Source organism: Schistocerca gregaria, chromosome 4 (assembly GCF_023897955.1).
Source record: "Schistocerca gregaria isolate iqSchGreg1 chromosome 4, iqSchGreg1.2, whole genome shotgun sequence".
Classification (NCBI taxonomy): domain Eukaryota; kingdom Metazoa; phylum Arthropoda; class Insecta; order Orthoptera; family Acrididae; genus Schistocerca; species Schistocerca gregaria.
In genome coordinates, this window is record NC_064923.1 from 721,074,414 (window position 1) to 721,092,454 (window position 18,041).

At 40.0% G+C, this 18,041-nt stretch overlaps 1 protein-coding gene across 1 annotated transcript in view; it reads left to right on the forward strand.

Moving 5' to 3' along the window:
* Positions 1-18,041, forward strand: part of LOC126365815 (cilia- and flagella-associated protein 157-like) — a 157,142-nt gene that overhangs the window by 87,027 nt on the left and 52,074 nt on the right. Inside the window, exons 7-8 of the mRNA XM_050008406.1 lie at positions 1,685-1,828; positions 1,932-2,213. Coding sequence (XP_049864363.1) covers positions 1,685-1,828; positions 1,932-2,213 — 426 coding nt within the window. The remainder of the gene's footprint in view (positions 1-1,684; positions 1,829-1,931; positions 2,214-18,041) is intronic.

Here is an 18,041-nt window from a genome sequence, read left to right on the forward strand (position 1 = left end):
TGATATTGCTCAGTGTCACTAGATCTTCATAGAGTTCATCTGCACTTATTCTCTTCATTTCATTTTAATGAATGTAATTTAATTGATATTATTACTGTTGTAGAATAAGCTACGATCCTCCACGAAATCCATTCCCCCAGTGGTGCTACTCCCACATTTCCTGTGGGAGAACCTCAGGCTTCAGTGTTTGGAAATAAAAGGATGTGGTAACAGTGGCAATGGAAATCTGAATCATCAGGCCTTTAGGTGTGCTGAGACCGCCAAATGGTTAAGGTGACTGTTCACAAGAAAGAGTATATCTGGATTCTGGCTCTAACTTTCATTAGTCACACCAAATTTCATCACATTGGTGTTCTGGATTTCCGAGTGTCCTTCACTTACAGAATTTCATTCAATTCATTCTTCTCAGTTCCACCTATTTCATATTAGTGAAGTAGATTCAGTTCATACATATCCATTGTGGCAGTGTAATTCATGAGCCTGCATCATATCCATTACTCGTTTGCTCCTACTGCAAAATGAAGAGCCACGTGGTCTCAGGTGCCTCGTCACAGTTTGCGCAGCTCCCCCGTCGGAGGTTTGAGTCCTGCCTTGGGCATGGCTGTTTGCTGTCCAAGTAGTGTGTAGCCTAGGGACCGATGATGTCAGCAATTTCGTCCCATGGGAACTTACCACCACCACCATTAAAATGAAGACCACATATGTTTGTTTGGAAGTAATAAGAAAAAACATAAGAAATGATGAAAATTTGTGTCAACTCTCAAGTCACACTCAGATAGACTAATGGTTAATGTAAATGAGTGAAAATCAGGAAATTCAGGTTCAAGTCCTGCCCTGGCACAAATTTTCATTAATCAAAGCATGTCTCAATTTGAGATTGCAGAAATCAATCTATATAAATATTGAGTTTACTGCCAACACAGTAGCACTACACAAAACTACCATGTGAAAACCAGTAGCACTGCAAGCCATTTGTGTAATCTGTTCACAGCAGAAAACTATGTCTCTTGTAGTGAACAACGTCTCTCAAAGTAACAGTAGAAAGTCACTAAGTTGAATGATTTAGTTGTCATCACCCACTTCTTTCTCCTGCAAACTGTATGGAAATTGCTTACATAGGTAATGTTGGTGCATTTGGAAACCATTCCACTCATTAACCATTATCCACATAAATTGCACCAAACTTTAGTTGGATTTGCTATAGTTTTCTTTCTTGTTGATTTTTAATTTGTTGCTTACTATGATTTTGATAAAAGAGATAAACTCCGCCTCTTGCAGTCAAGCACCAAAAGTGCATTTGCAGGGAGCTGCTACACTGTGTGGCCATCCACACTTAAAGGCAAGGGGATAAATTTGGAGTTAAACATCCTATCAACAATGAGGTCATTAGAGAAGGAGCATGAATTCAGATTAGGGAAAGATGGGAAAGGACATCAGGCATGCCCTATTCAAAGAAATCATTTTCATTAATCAGTTTAGAGAACCTAAAACTGGATGGTTGGATGGGAATTCGAACCATTATTCTCCCAAATGCGAGTCCAGTATCTAACCATTGTGCCACCTTGCTCGGTACTAATAATTAACAATTGAAGACCCTTTCTGTTTTGTGTGTGATACATTTGACTCAATATCTAATTGCATTTTGAATAAGTGCTTGGTTGTGTATTCAGTGATGATGTTTCAGCTTGACAAGATGTTAGAGACCAACAAATACTTGAAGATAGAAAATGAAATGCTGAAAGAGAAAAATATGGACTTGAAAACAAAAATGAAACTTTATGAAACAGAGAAACATCAAGCTCTCACTATGTGTGTTGAGCAACAAACAGTATGTATGATTAACATTTGTGTTGAAAATTGTAATAAATATTTGAGAATAAGAACCAAATCAAAGTAATTTATCCTTTAACATTAATACTCATAATAACCAGCGGATTGAAACATTAACAAGCCAACAACAGAGAATGGAGCAAGAGAGAGAGAAACTGCAAGCAGAGGCAAATACTGCAGCCACACTCCAGCAAGAATTAAATGAGCTTGAGGAAGAGGCTAATGAGAGAAACAGTCAGCTGAAGGCAACACAGCAGGAATTACAAAAGGCACTTAGAAAACAAAATGAGCTAAATAATAAAATTGCAGAGGCTCAAATGTGGTCTGATAAGCTCGAAAATGTGCTGCAGAGTGCAGTTACTGCAATCAAAGAAGCGCTAATGGTAAGTAAATATTCATTGTACTTTGCCTTCTACTTAGTTTCAGTAGATATTCCTTCAGTTCTATTACCTTCAATTAAAAATTATTGCAGTATTTAAGTAGATATAATTGTTTATGATAAATTAACTTCCTTACTGACTCATGTACTCATGGCTATGTGCACGCCTTTCTAATTGATGCCATATGGACTGCTTGTGTCTGATGTTGGTTAACTCTACTTCATGACTGAGTTGAGTGTCCCCATAGTGCATTGTTAATTGTTGTTGCTGGTGACAATAGTGATGATCTTGATAATGATTAGGATTATGGAAGAAGGGTGAGTGTTAAATCTGGAGCTTGTATATAAGCTACTCCTCTCAAATAGCATCATGGAAAACCAACAAGCTCACCAACCACATTCAGCAGGTATCATATCATGATCACCTGTGATTCCTCTGCTCCATAAGACACTGTGGAGAGGTCGGATATTAAGTAATTTTATATCTCGGCTTCTATTTTCTTTGTAACTCAGATTCTAAAGCTAAAGACCTTTTTTGTCAGCAGAATCTGAAGTGGCTACTTTTGAACTGAGTTTCACTATATAAATGTGTATGATAGTTTATTCTCAATGTTCTCTGCCCAGCAACTGCCAGCACATGGACAGATGACGGGTGAGAGGTGGCACTGGGAGGTGGGGGTGGGGAGTGGACAAGCCATGCTTTCATCATGAGGTACTGGCACTGCAATTGAACTAGTTGCTTCACATAACACATCTGTGAAAGTAAAAACTGAACAGAAGCCTAACAGAATTCTTGAAATAAAAATTGACAGGTTCATTTTGAATGATGGTGCTTATTGCTACTAATTCTGTATTCATACTCATAGACAAATTAAAAAAACCAGTAGTTTTGAACTTATATTGTATCTATAAAAATGATAAAATGTTAAACATTTGATTTCATTTATAAAGTTGAATTGTAGGAATGCATAAATCACTCAGAACCATTCTCATTACATTCTTCATCTCTGCATCATTCTGTACTACTGGTGCCACTGTCTGATTCAGCAGGATCAAAAATGATTTTGTCTGTTGCAGGTGCAACAATGTCATGCCTCCAGTAATCTTCTTCTAGTTGTTGAATCTTCCTACTGTGCCATTCTCACTTATCTGCAGCTACTGGCAGGAGGGTTCACTGGCAATCTTAAGCAGGGAGTCATTGGACATGTCCCTTGTAATGTCATGCTTCTTAAACAACCTTTTCCCTGCCACTCATTCCAGATTCACCACATTTAAATAACAATTATAAAGCACCAAGGAGACAACGATATGGCCTTTATCTTTAGCTAGTTTAGCAACCATGTACAACTTTTCATTAAGTCTATGTTCTTGAATTAAAGAGAATCAAGCATGCTTCCTCACACTCTCATTGCAGAGGACATGTCTTTTTCATAGCCATTGAAGCCTTGTTCTGTCTGTTATGGTATGAAGCATTGTCCATCATTATGACTGCCTTTGGTGGAATATTTGAGACAACCATATTCTCTTATCACCTTCCAAAGATTTCAAAATTCATTTGACTATGGAAGTAAGCAATTTTGGGGATTTAGCACAAAAATTTAGTTAGGTCTCCCCGATGAATCCCTTTCTGATCAAACACTTCCAACAATAAGTTTCGTAGAGGGAGTTCCTGTCCCAAATGTCAACAACATTGTTGTTCTATCTACATTTCTGTCTGATTAATGTCTATCAGGTTTCATTACACCGAGCGAGGTGGCGCAGTGGTTAGCACACTGGACTCGCATTCAGGAGGGCGACGGTTCAATCTCGTCTCCGGCCATCCTGATTTAGGTTTTCCGTGATTTCTCTAAATCGCTTCAGGCAAATGCCGGGATGGTTCCTTTGAAAGGGCACAGCCGATTTCCTTCCCCATCCTTCCCTCACCCGAGTTTGCGCTCCATCTCTAATGACCTCGTTGTTGACGTTAAACACTAATCTCCTCCTCCTCCTCCAGGTTTCATTGACATAGATTATTTCTGTGGCTGCTTCCCTAATATGTGTCATTTTTACAATGAAACAAACCACAAATCAGTAATATCTCCGTATTCTAGCATTGAAGGTCCCTAATTATACACATTTTTCCTTGTGAATCCCATTAACAACAAAACATTACTCAGAGGTTCAATACATCAAGTCAAGTTGATCTTTTCCTTGAGTACCAGCTAAAGTTTCCACAGAATGAGATCAGTTTTCTGTACCAAGGATAAGTCATCAGTTGTAAGCCCCAGACACCTCTCCAACTGAATTTTACCATGCAGTCTAATCACATTAATGTGACCAGCATATGTATTTGATGTCAGCATTCAATAAGTGCTCAGAGACAGCAGGTGGCAGCAGTAGCTGTGGAGGGTATAAAAAAGCATGCAGGGAGACATGGAAAACAGTGCAGTCACTGTCATAATGTGGAATGGAGCAATTTATCTGATGTCCAAAGGGGCATGATCATTGGTGTTTGGGCCAGGAGTGGAAGAATTTTGAAACAGATAAGTTTTTAAACCGTTCGCATGCTCCGAGGAAAGTTTTTGTCATTCGGAAAGGCACAATGGGTCAACACAAGTATGCATATATCCTTGGGGACCATGTCCCAGCCAAGAGTCTGTGGGAGCATCTTGTTCCCCAACCAAGAAACCTAGTACAGCTGGCTATGACTGAAGTCAGCATGGTGCCACATCCCTGTCAGTACATTTCAGAACCTCAGTGACTCTCTTCCTGCAAGTTTCACAGCAGTCTGCACTGTAAAAGATGGTTATTCAGGCTTCTGACAGATGGTCACATTAATGTGACTGGACAGTGTAGTAGATTTTGGGCCACATGAAACCAAAATTGTTAAAAATTTCATAACAGGACTTCATTCTATGCAGAAATGTATTTAAAACTAAGGAAATCTACACCAGAGGTTTCTGCAGTGAATAATAGTTTTTACGCATTAAACGAGATGACTATTTTACCATAATTCAGACAGAGTGCAAGGCAGTTTCAAAGCAGACTTGAACAAAAATTTCCTTTTTTTTGCAGGAGTTCCGATGATTTCCAGGATTATCTTTGCAGAGATTCTTAATTCTTCTTATAGAACTGAGGCTTGCTCTTGTATATTTCACTGTTCATCTCATTGGCAGAGAGAGAGAGAGAGAGAGAGAGAGAGAGAGAGAGAGAGAGAGAGAGAGAGAGAGAGAGAGAGTGGAGCTACTCTTTACTTTTGCTCTCCTGCTCACAACATTTGGCGACATTACTAATTGTTGTTCTAGCTCCATTCCATACTTCATCTTCCACTTATCTAAAAACTGAAAAGAGTAACTGGTGCTGCACACAATGGGCCAGAAACCAGTTCATTACTCATCAAGAGATGTATTAAAACGTGACACAGAACAGCATTGTATGACAATCATTTCACAGTAGCTGTATATGCAAGGTTCTTTGTTACTAGATCACTAATGTTGGCAGCAGCTCAACACACAGCATTATTGAACTGAAGTGACCAACTTAACCCTAACTTCTGCTAATCCAGAGGTTATGCATGAATATAAATGAGCTCAGCTACTGGGATGGATTATAAAACACAAATGAGTATTTAGGGATCAACTATGACACTTATAATTTCATTTAATGAAATTAAATATCATGATGAATATTTGTTATTTTCGACTATTGTCTAAAAACAACAGATTTATGAAATTTTGAAAACAGATGCTTGAAATGAGAAAGGAATAGATATGTTAAACTTGTATTGATATTTTTGTTCAATGTTATGAAGAAATGTATGTAGTAACTCATGATGAAAACCCAAATAATGAAGAGTGATGGATGAAATGGGTGGAAGCCCAGTATTAAGAAAGAACTTCTACATTTACATCAGCATCCATATTTTGTAAACCACAGTGCAGTGCATGGCAGAGGGTAGTTCCTATTGTACCACTGTTTGAATTTACTCCATTACATTGACATAGAGTGTGGTTTCCTCTTCGATTATGATTTGAACTTTGTTGTTGCCTACTAACAATGTTTGGCTAGTGCACAGATTTACCTGTCTAGAACAGGACTATTTTTGCTCACCAATCAACTGACCATTAGTTTTGAATTGACAACATAAGGGTGCACTGAGATCATGGTTCCTATCTGAGTGTTTTCAAGTCAGACCTACACTGTTCTCTATCACTGATATGTGAGTTATTCAACAAACATTCAGAGTATTGTACTGACCATGTGGTGTCCACCTCCAGAAGTCTTTTGTTTGATGTACTTCCAGAGGAGTCAGGAACAATAATTGTAAATAAGTTGTGCTTGATTAAATCTGTGTTACTGAAAAAGCAGACCTATAACAGTGGCGATGAGAGTTTTTTGGAACAACAACCAATCCTGTATCAGAATAGGACTCGCCAGGCTGTTCTGATAAGAGTTCCAAACACAATAGACCAGCAGGTTTTTGAGCTCTGGAAACAACACCTCTAGCAGCAGCATGAGCTTGTACGGCAGCTGACAGACCTAGCACATTTACAATCACTTCTGGCAATCCAGGATTTGCAGCTGCCTAATGATGCTCAAGAGGACTAGGATGTATATCAAAAGTGTTTAGCACTTCATTCCCAAGCAAGTGACATTAAGTGCCCTGAGAGACAGTGAGTCTTTCTCTTACCTATAAACCTACTGCTCAATTATGCCATGAAAACCTGGCCCCTTCATCTGACCCATTGGTGCCTCCGACCCCACTATTCAGAACTTTTAAGTGAACATATAGCAACAAAAAATTTTTTAGTGGCCGCTTGTTCAGAGTTCCTTCAACATTGTAAGACAATATCAGACAGCTGTGCATCATACGAGTTGATCACAGGCCTACAAGGCCTGGGTAGAAAATGAAACTTTATATGTTCTTGTCATATATAGAATCATTAATATGTGACATGGTGATTAGATTAGCACCAAATGGTAAAGTGCATGCTGAACTGTTTTGACAGTCACATTTTTCTTTAGCTGAAGGTATGCGAATTGCTAGGGCTTTTAAATGTTATAAAGCAGCTCAGGATCCCATTTCTGTCTACTGTGAGATATCAGAACTGTTGTCTCATTTTGAAAATGCAATGTGAACTAGTTCATCTGGTGGTGAACTTGCAAAAATGTCATGCAATCCAGATGACAGCGGAATGACTCCCAGATAGTTGTCATCTGAACCCAGTGCCATAAAAGTTTTTCTATACAGCCTCAGTGAAACTTTTGCCAGCTGCACAGTTGTCCTGGTTGTTTTTCTACACATGTTAGATGTTGCCAATATTATAAAGATGCCTGTCAACAGTACTTTCATCAGGGTCATATACAGATGTTTATCAGAGCTAGCCGTGCCACAAACAGTCAGATCCGCAGATACACATTAATGACATCACAGAGTCAAAGGTAGCACCATGCCACCTTTTGTTGTTAATAGCACTCGCATTTTATTTCTTTTTTTATAGTATGGCCTTGGTCTCAATTATTAATGAGACAACATAATCACCAATTGGGATGTCCATCCTTAAAAACAGTAGCAACTAAACAGTGGAATTATGGTCATCATGAAATGCCACTACTGGGCCAGATAGTTCCTGAATTAGTGTGTAAGCAAATAACCAGAACACTTTCTTTGTAGTAGCAGAACAATCAGTGGAAAATATTTTTGGCCTTGATGCATATACAGCCTTTGGGTTTTCTATCCAGAATATCATTTCATGTGCAGAAATGAAATCTCTTGTTTCCTCAGCCCTGGGAATGACTTCTAATTTTTTCACCCACATTACATTAAAAGAGTTGACAATACTGAAGTGTTTCAAAGCCTCAAGCCTGCCTCATACATTTAGCCTTGTGAGATGAGGTTATAGTAGAACTGGATTCCTTAGAGTGGTGCTGCCTCATTACCTTCTAGTAGATGAGCATCATCATTAGTCATGGTTCGCAAACCAGTTGGTTTATTACACCTTCATGGGAACTTCAAAATATGGTAAACACTCACTTGATCATGGTGTCAAATCCCCTTCTGTATCTTGATGTATTATTTTCAAAACTACAAGGGAGTCAGTATTTCTCTAAAATCAGTCTTTTGGAAGCTTATTTTTCACTTCCACTGTACAGGACTTCCAAAGCCATTCTGGTACTAAATACTCTTTTTGACCTTTGTTGATATAACAGTTACCTTTTGGTGTTGCAAGCACACCAGCAAACTTTCAGGAATTTTTAGAACAAACTGTTCCAATTATTCCACAGTATATAAATTATTTGGATGACATGGTGCTCACAGGATGGACACAAGAGGAGCATATGCCGAATGTCCAGTAAGTACTTTTCATCTTTTTGCAAGCTATATTAAAGTGTAATTTCTCAAAAAGTTCCTTATTTCAGCCTTTCAATAAATATATAGGTTACATCCTTTGCCAGAATGGGCTTAAATTTATGTCACAGACTCCCATACTCCATGTTCTCAAACATGGAATGAGTTGGTTGATGTTCATAAGCAGCTGGAAATTGCTCTGACTACTGTTGAACGTTTGGCAGCTGCTGTGAATCAGTACATTGGAAGAGCTCCTGAGAGTTGTGTAACTCTGATACCTACACCAGAGGTACTTCAAGTACTATCCTCTCCTGTGGATCCTGTTTCCACTTCTGAAAATACAGGATTATCATTACCCGTCCACTTGACTGTGAGTGGCATGTCAATGGTAGGTCTAGGCATCCTGTGCAGGGTGGTCGGAGAACAGGAAGGACCTAGGGTTTTGTACCAGTCTCCCAAAACAACAAGTTTGAGGTGCTGTCTTTAACTGAAACTGAACTTGAACCAATGGGACTCACTTCTCTTGTTTTGGGGAAACCTGTTTCGCCCAGTATCAGGAGGAGCCAAGCACAAAAGAATAGGGGTGTATTAATCGTCTGTAGTTCAAACATATGGTGATTGGTGGACCCCTTAGGAAAATGGCAGCAAGGATAGGAAAGGACACCAGGTGCACTCAGTGTGTATGCCTGTGGGCCTCATTCAACATGCTGAAGAGGCTATTCTGGCAGCCATTGAGAGAACAGGGTGCAACGAACTGCACATCATGGTGCACATTGGAACAATTGATGTCTGTTATCTGAGCACTGAGGCCATTCTTGAGTCATTCCAGTGACTGGCAGAGAAAGTTGAGAAGAACAGCCTTGCATATGGATTTTCAATGAAGCTCACAATTTGCAGCATTGTCCCCAGAACTGATTGTGGCCCTTTAGTTCTGAGTCATGTGGAAGGACTGAAACAGAGACTTTGAAGGTTCTGTGACAAGCTAGGCTGTGACTTCCTGGACTTGAGCCATAGGGTTGAGAACTGTTAGGTTATCGCTAAATAGGTCAGGTATGTACTGCACATCAGAGGCTGCTACTCAAGTAGCTGACGGTGTGTGGGGTGCACACTAGTGTTTTGTGGATTAGGTGACTCTCCATCCAATCCAGATAACAATAGCTTTAGGAAACCCAGAAGTATCATTGTAAGATCGAAAGAAATGCCTCCCATACATGAGAGTATTAAAATCCTAATGGTAAATTGCCAAATCATTTGTAACCAAGCGCCAGAGTTTGAAGTGCTCATGAAAAGCATTGAAGCTCACATAACACGAGGTGCAGAAAGCTGATTGAAAGTGCAGTTGATAGTAGTGAGATTTTTGGGGAAAATTTAAGTGTAATCGAAAGGATAGGCTAATGGGAAATGGAGGAGGTGTATTCGTCACAGTAGACAAGAATCTCAAATCCATTGAGCTAGAAATTGAAGCTGCATATCAGATTGTTTGGGCAAGACATAGTATCAGGGGTGGGCATAAAATGGTAATTGGATTCTTCTGTTGCCCACCAGACTCACCTCCCGATGTAACTGAAAACTTTATAGATAACCTCAGTTCACTTGTACCTAAATTCCCCAACCATACTGTAATCATCAGTGGAGACTTTAATCATCCAACAATTAATTAGAAAAATTACAGTTCTGTTAGTTGTGGGCATGATAAGACATCCCGCAAAACTTAACTAAATGCATTTCTGAAAACTACCTAGAACATTGGTTTCAGATAGATTATATAATGGTAAGACAGAGATTTAGTAACCAGAGTTTAAATTGTAAGACATTTTCAGGGGCGGTTGTTGACTCTGACCACAATCTATTGGTTATGAACTATAGATTAAAACTGAAGAAACTGCAAAAAGGTAGGAATTTAAGGAGATGGGACCTGGACAAACTAAAAGAACCAGAGCTTGTACGGAGTTTTGGGGAGAGCATAAGGGAACAATTGACAGGAATGGGGGAAAGAAATACAGTAGAAGAAGAATGGATAGCTTTGAGGGATGAAATAGTGAAGGCAGCAGACGATCAAGTAGGTAAAAAGACGAGGGCTAGTTGAAATCCTTGGGTAACAGAAGAGATACTGAATTTAATTGATGAAAGGAGAAAATACAAAAATGCAGTAAATGAAACAGGCAAAAAGGAATACAAATGTCTCAAAAATGAGATCGACAGGAAGTGCAAAATGGCTAAGCAGGGATGGCTAGGGGACAAATGTAAGGATGTAGAGGCCTATCTCACTAGCAGTGAGATAAATACTGCCTACAGGGAAATTAAAGAGACCTTTGGAGAAAAGAGAACCACTTGCATGAATATCAAGAGCTCAGATGAAAACCCCGTTCTAAGCAAAGAAGGGAAAGCAAAAAGGTGGAAGGAGTATATAGAGGGTCTATACAGGGGTGATGTTCTTGAGGACAATATATGGAAATGAAAGAGGAGGTAGATGAAGATGAAATGGGAGATATGATACTGCATGAAGAGTTTGACAGAGCACTGAAAGACCTAGGTTGAAACAAGGCCCTGGGAGTAGACAACATTCCATTAAAACTATTGACAGCCTTGGAAGGGCCAGTCATGACAGAACTCTACCATCTGGTGAACAAGATGTATGAGACAGGTGAAATACCCTCAGACTTCAAGAAGAATATAATAATTCCAATCCCAAAGAAAGGAGGTGTTGACAGATGTGAACATTACAGAACAATCAGTTTAATAAGTCACAGCTGCAAAATACTAACACGAATTCTTTACAGACGAATGGAAAAACTGGTAGAAGCCGACCTTGGGGAAGATCAGTTTGGACTCCATAGAAATGTTGGAACACGTGAGGCCATACTGACCCTACGACTTATCTTAGAAGAAAGATTAAGGAAAGGCAAACCTACGTTTCTAGCATTTGTAGACTTAGAGAAAGCTTTTGACAATGTTGACTGGAATACTCTCTTTCAAATTCTGAAGCTGGCAGGGGTAAATTACAAGGAGCAAAAGGCTATTTACAATATGTACAGAAAGCAGATGGCAGTTATAAAGAGTCGAGGGGCATGACAGGGAAGCCATGGTTGGGAAGGGAGTGAGACAGGGTGCAGCCTCTCCCCGATGTTATTCAGTCTGTATATTGAGCAAGCAGTAAAGGAAACAAAAGAAAAATTCGGAGTAGGTATTAAAATGCATAGAGAAGAAATAAAACTTTGAGGTTCACCGATGACATTGTAATTCTGTCAGAGACAGCACAGAACTTTGAAGAGCAGTTGAACGGAATGGACAATGTCTTGAAAGAAGGGTATAAGATGAACATCAACAAAAGCAAAACGAGGATAATGGAATGTAGTCGAATAAAGTCGGGTGATGCTGAGGGAATTAGATTAGGAAATGAGACAGTTAAAGTGATAAAGGAGTTTTGCTATTTGGGGAGCAAAATGACTGTTGATAGTTGAAGTAGAGAGGATATAAAATGTACACTGGTAATGGCAGTGAAAGCGTTTCTGAAGAAGAGAAATTTGTTAACATCAAGTATTGATTTCAGTGTCAGGAAGTCATTTCTGAATGTATTTGTATGGAGTGTAGCCATGTATGGAAGTGAAACATGGACGATAATTAGTTTAGACAAGAAGAGAATAGAAGCTTTCGAAATGTGGTGCTACAGAAGAATGCTGAAGATTAGATGGGTAGATCACATAATTAATGAGGAGGTATTGAATAGAATTGGGGAGAAAGGGGTTTGGTGGCACAACTTGACTAGAAGAAGGAATTGGTTGGTAGGACATGTTCTGAGGTATCAAGGGATCACCAATTTAGTACTGGAGGCCAGCGTGGAGGGTAAAAATCATAGAGGGAGACCAAGAGATGAATACACTCAGCAGATTCATTAGGATGTAGGCTACAATAGGTACTGGGAGATGAAGAAGCTTGCACAGGATAGAGTAGCATGGTGAGCTGCATCAAACCAGTCTCAGGACTGAAGACCACAACAACAACAACAACCTAGAGCATATAATTGGGAATCCCACTCATGATGGAAATATATTGGATTTAATGGCAACAAATAGACCTAACCTCTTTGAGGGTGTCCACATCAAAACTGGTATCAGTGACCATGATGTGGTTGTAGCAACAATGATTACCAATGTACAAAGTACAACTAAAACAAGCAGAAAGATATATATGTTCAGTAAACTAGATAAAAAATCAATAGTGTAATATGTCTATGATGAACTTGAAACTTTCAGCACAGGTCAGGAGCATGTAGAGGAACTCTGGCTCAAGTTTAAATGAATAGTTGATGATCCACTGGATAGATATGTATCCAGTACAACAGTTCATAATGTGAAGGAACCTCCATGCTACACAGTCACTGTAAAGAAACAGATATTACTGCATAATAAGTGTAAAACAAAGGGTCAAGAGAGCAATGCATGATACCTTCAATGATTACTGTAGCAGAATATTGCTAAGTGATCTTTCACAGAACCCAAAGAAATTCTGGTCATATGAAGGCAGCTAATGATGTACCCAGACCAAACAAATGATACAAGAACTGAAATTGAGTGTAGCAAAGCAAAAACAGAAATGCTTAACTCAATTTTCAAATGTTTCTTTAATAAGGAAAACCCAGGAGAATTGTCCCAGTTCAATCCTCTTACCACTGAAATGAAGAATGAAATAAGTATTGGTGTCAGTGGTGTTGAGAAACAGCAGAATTTGTTAAAATTGAACAAAGGTCCAGGCCCTGATGGAATCACCATCAGATTCTATACTTAATTTGCAGCTGAGTTAGCCCCTCTTCTAACAATAATATATTGTGGGTTCCTCGACCATAGAACCATACCCAATTCTTTCAAAAGGCACAAGTAACACATATCTACAAGAAGGGTAGTAGACATGATTTGCAAAACTAGATTAGATTAGATTAATACTTGTTCCATAGATCATGAATACGACTCTTCGTAATGATGTGGAACGTGTCAGGTTAATAAAAGATGTCTGTACAAGAAATTACATTACACAAAATATTGCATGACACTAATGATTAGGTTTTTTTACTTTGTTTATATCTAAAAATTCATCCAAGGAGTAGAAGGAGTTGTCATCTAGAAATTCTTTTAATTTATTTTTAAATGTTAGTTGGCTATCTGTCAGGCTTTTGATGCTGTTTGGTAGGTGCCCAAAGACTTTTGTGGCAGCATAATTTACCCCTTTCTGTGCCAAAGTCATTGACATCAGTTTGTTGTAGAATCTTAGAATGTATTCTGAGCTCAAACATAATGAGGTATCTTGAAAAGAATGACCTCCACAATGCCATACAGCATGGATTTCAAACACATCGATCATGTGAAACCCAACTTGCACTTTTCTCTCATGATATCCTGAAAGCTTTGGATCAAGACAACCAGGTATATGCAGTATTTCTTGATTTTTGAAAAGCATTTGACTCAGTTCTGCACCTACAAGTATTGTCAAAAGTATGGTCAGATGGGGTATCAAGTGAAATTCATGACTGGGTTGAGGACTTTTTGGTAGGGAGGACACAGCATGTTATCTTGGATGGAGAGTCATCATCAGACGTAGAAATAACTTCGGGTGTGCCTCAGGGAAGAATATTGGGAATCTTGCTGTTCATATTGCATATTAATGACCTTGCAGACAATATTAATAGTAAAATCAGGCTTTTTGCAGATGATGCAGTTATCTACTATCAGAAAGAAGCTGCATAAATATTCAGTTAGATGTCAATAAGATTTCAATGTGGTCCAGAGATTGGTAACTTGCTCTAAATATTCAGAAATGTAAAATTTTGCACTTCACAAAATGAAAAAATGTTGTATCCTATGACTACAATATCAATGAGTCACTGTTGGCGTCGGCTAATTCATACAAATACCTAGTGTAACACTTTGTAGGGATATGAAGTGGAATGCTTACATAGGTTCAATCTTGGGTAAAGCACGTTGTAGACTTCCGATTATTGGTAGAATACTGGGGAAGTGCAATCAGTCTACAAAGCAGACTGCTCACATATCACTTGTGCAACTGATTCTAGAATATTGCTACAGCGTGCAGGACCTGTAGCAGATAGGACTAATAGCAGATATTGAATGTACATTGAGAAGGGCAGCACGAATGGTCACAGGTTTTTTCATCCATGGAAGAGTGTTACCGTGATTCTGAAGAAACTGAACTGTCAGTCATTCTAAGACAGGTGTAAACTATCCCCAAAGAGGCTATTAACAAAGTTTCAAGAACCAGCTTTAAATGATGACTCCAGGAATATACTACAGCCCCCCAAGTATCACTCACACAGGGATCATAAGGATAAGAATAGAATAATTCTGCATGCAGATAGGCATTCAAACCATCATTCTTCCCACACTCCATACGTGAATGGAACAGGAAGAAAGCCTAATAACTGCTACAATGGGATGTATCCTCTGCATTCACCTCACTGTGGTATAGATGTAGATGTAGATGTAGGTGTAGATGTAGATGTAAATGTAGACATAACTTCAATCAGTCAATGCCCAGCACTCAGAATGTATCAGTCTATAGTTAGTGACAGAGCACTGAAAGACTTAAATGGAAACAAGGCCCTGGGAGTAGACAACATTCCATTAGAACTGCTGATAGCCTTGGGAGAGCGAGCCCTGACATAACTCTACCATCTGGTGAGCGATATGTATGAGGTGAGCGAAATACTCTCAGACTTCAAGAAGAATAAAATAATTCCAATCCCAAAGAAAGCAAGTGTGAAAATTAATGAACTATCAGTTTAATAAGTCATGGCTGCAAAATACTAACATGAATTCTTTACAGGCAAAAGGAAAAAACTTCTAGAAGCTGACCTTGGGGAAAATCAGTTTGGATTCTGAAGAAATGTTGAACACTTGGGGCAATACTGACCCTATGACTTATCTTAGAAGATAGAATGAGGAAATGCAAACCCACATTTCTAGCATTTGTTGGCTTAGAGAAAGCTTCTGATAATGTTGACTGGAATACTCTCTTTCAACTTCTGACAGTGACAGGGATAAAATACAGGGAGCAAAAGGCAACTTACAATTTGTACAGAAACCAGATGGCAGTTATAAGAGTTGAGGGTCATGAAAGAGAAGCAGTGGTGGGGAAGGGAGTGAGACAGGGTTGTAGCCTATCTCTGATGTTATTCAATCTGTTAATTGAGCAAGCAGCAAAGGAAACAAAAGAAAAATATGGAATAAGGATTAAAATCAGTGGAGAAGAAATAAAAACTTTGAGGTTTGCCAACGACATTGTAATTCTGTCAGAGACAGCAAAGGACCTGGAAGAGCAGATGAACAGGATGGACAGTGTCTTGAAAGGAGGATATAAGGTGAACATCAATAAAAACAAAATGAGGGTAATGGACTGCAGTCAAATTAAATCAGGTGATGCTGAGGGAATTAGATTATGAAATGAGAAACTTGAAGTAGTAGATTAGTTTTGCTATTTGGAGAGCAAAATAACTGATGATGGTCAAAGTAGATGGATATAAAATGTAGACTGGCAATGGCAAGGAAAGCATTTCTGAAGAAGAGAAATTTGTGAACATCGAGTATTAAGTGTCAGGAAGTCTTTTCAGAAAATATTTGAATGGAGTGTAGCCGTGTGTGGAAGTGAAACATGGATGATAAATAGTTCAGACAAAAAGAGAATAGAAGCTTTTGAAATGTGGTGCTACAGAAGAATGCTGAAGATTGGATGGGTAGATCACATAACTAATTAGGAGGTACTGAATAGAATTGGGAAGAAGAGGAATTTGTGGCACAACTTGACTAGAAGGGATCAGTTTGTAGGACAATGTTCTGAGGCATCAAGGGATCACCAGTTTAGTATTGGAGGGTAGTGTGAAGGGTAAAAATCATATAGGGAGACCAAGAGATGAATACACTCAGCAGATTCAGAAGGATGTAGGTTGCAGTAGGTACTGGAAGATGAATAAACTTGCACAGGATAGAGTAGCATGGAGAGATGCATCAAACCAGCCTCTGGAATGAAAACCACCACAGCAACATAGTCAGTGCACAGTAGTTAAGATGCACAGCTACTATTATGTTCTTCTGCAGCCAAATCACTATGCTTTGAGTTAGTCAGTGCACAGTAGTTAAGATGCACAGCTACTATTATATTTTTCTGTATTTTTCTGCAGCCAAATCACTATGCTTTAAGTCAGTCAGTGCTTAGTAGTTGAAGTGTAAAGTTACTATGTTGCCAATTGCAAAATTCTGTTATAAAGTGCTGGCCTTTGATGGACATGATCCATTCACATTAATGTGACCACCGCCTATATTTGATGTCAATCTGCAATAACCACTCAATGATGGCAGGTGGCAGCTCTAGCAGTGGAGGGTATACAAAGTACTCTCCTGGAAATGGAAAAAAGAACACATTGACACCGGTGTGTCAGACCCACCATACTTGCTCTGGACACTGCGAGAGGGCTGTACAAGCAATGATCACACGCACGGCACAGCGGACACACCAGGAACCGCGGTGTTGGCCGTCGAATGGCGCTAGCTGCGCAGAATTTGTGCACCGCCGCCATCAGTGTCAGCCAGTTTGCCATGGCATACGGAGCTCCATCGCAGTCTTTAACACTGGTAGCATGCCGCGACAGCGTGGACGTGAACCGTATGTGCAGTTGACGGACTTTGAGCGAGGGTGTATAGTGGGCATGCAGGAGGCAGGGTGGACGTACCGCCGAATTGTTCAACACGTGGGGCGTGAGGTCTCCACAGTACATCGATGTTGTCGCCAGTGGTCGGCAGAAGGTGCACGTGCCCGTCGACGCACGGATGCACGCCAAGACTGTAGGATCCTACGCAGTGCCGTAGGGGACCGCACCGCCACTTCCCAGCAAATTAGGGACACTGTTGCTCCTGGGGTATCAGTGAGGATCATTCGCAACCGTCTCCATGAAGCTGGGCTACGGTCCCGCACACCGTTAGGCCGTCTTCCGCTCACTCCCCAACATCGTGCAGCCCGCCTCCAGTGGTGTCGCGACAGGCGTGAATGGAAGGACGAATGGAGACGTGTCGTCTTCAGCGATGAGAGTCGCTTCTGCCTTGGTGCCAATGATGGTCATATGCGTGTTTGGCGCCGTGCAGGTGAGCGCCACAATCAGGACTGCATACAACCGAGGCACACAGGGCCAACACCCGGCATCATGGTGTGGGGAGCGATCTCCTACACTGGCCGTACACCTCTGGTGATTGTCGAGGGGACACTGAATAGTGCACGGTACATCCAAACCGTCATCGAACCCATCGTTCTACCATTCCTAGACCGGCAAGGGAACTTGCTGTTCCAACAGGACAATGAAGGTCCGCATGTATCCCGTGCCACCCAACGTGCTCTAGAAGGTGTAAGTCAACTACCCTGGCCAGCAAGATCTTCGGATCTGGCCCCCATTGAGCATGTTTGGGACTGGATGAAGCGTCGTCTCACGCAATCTGCACGTCCATCACG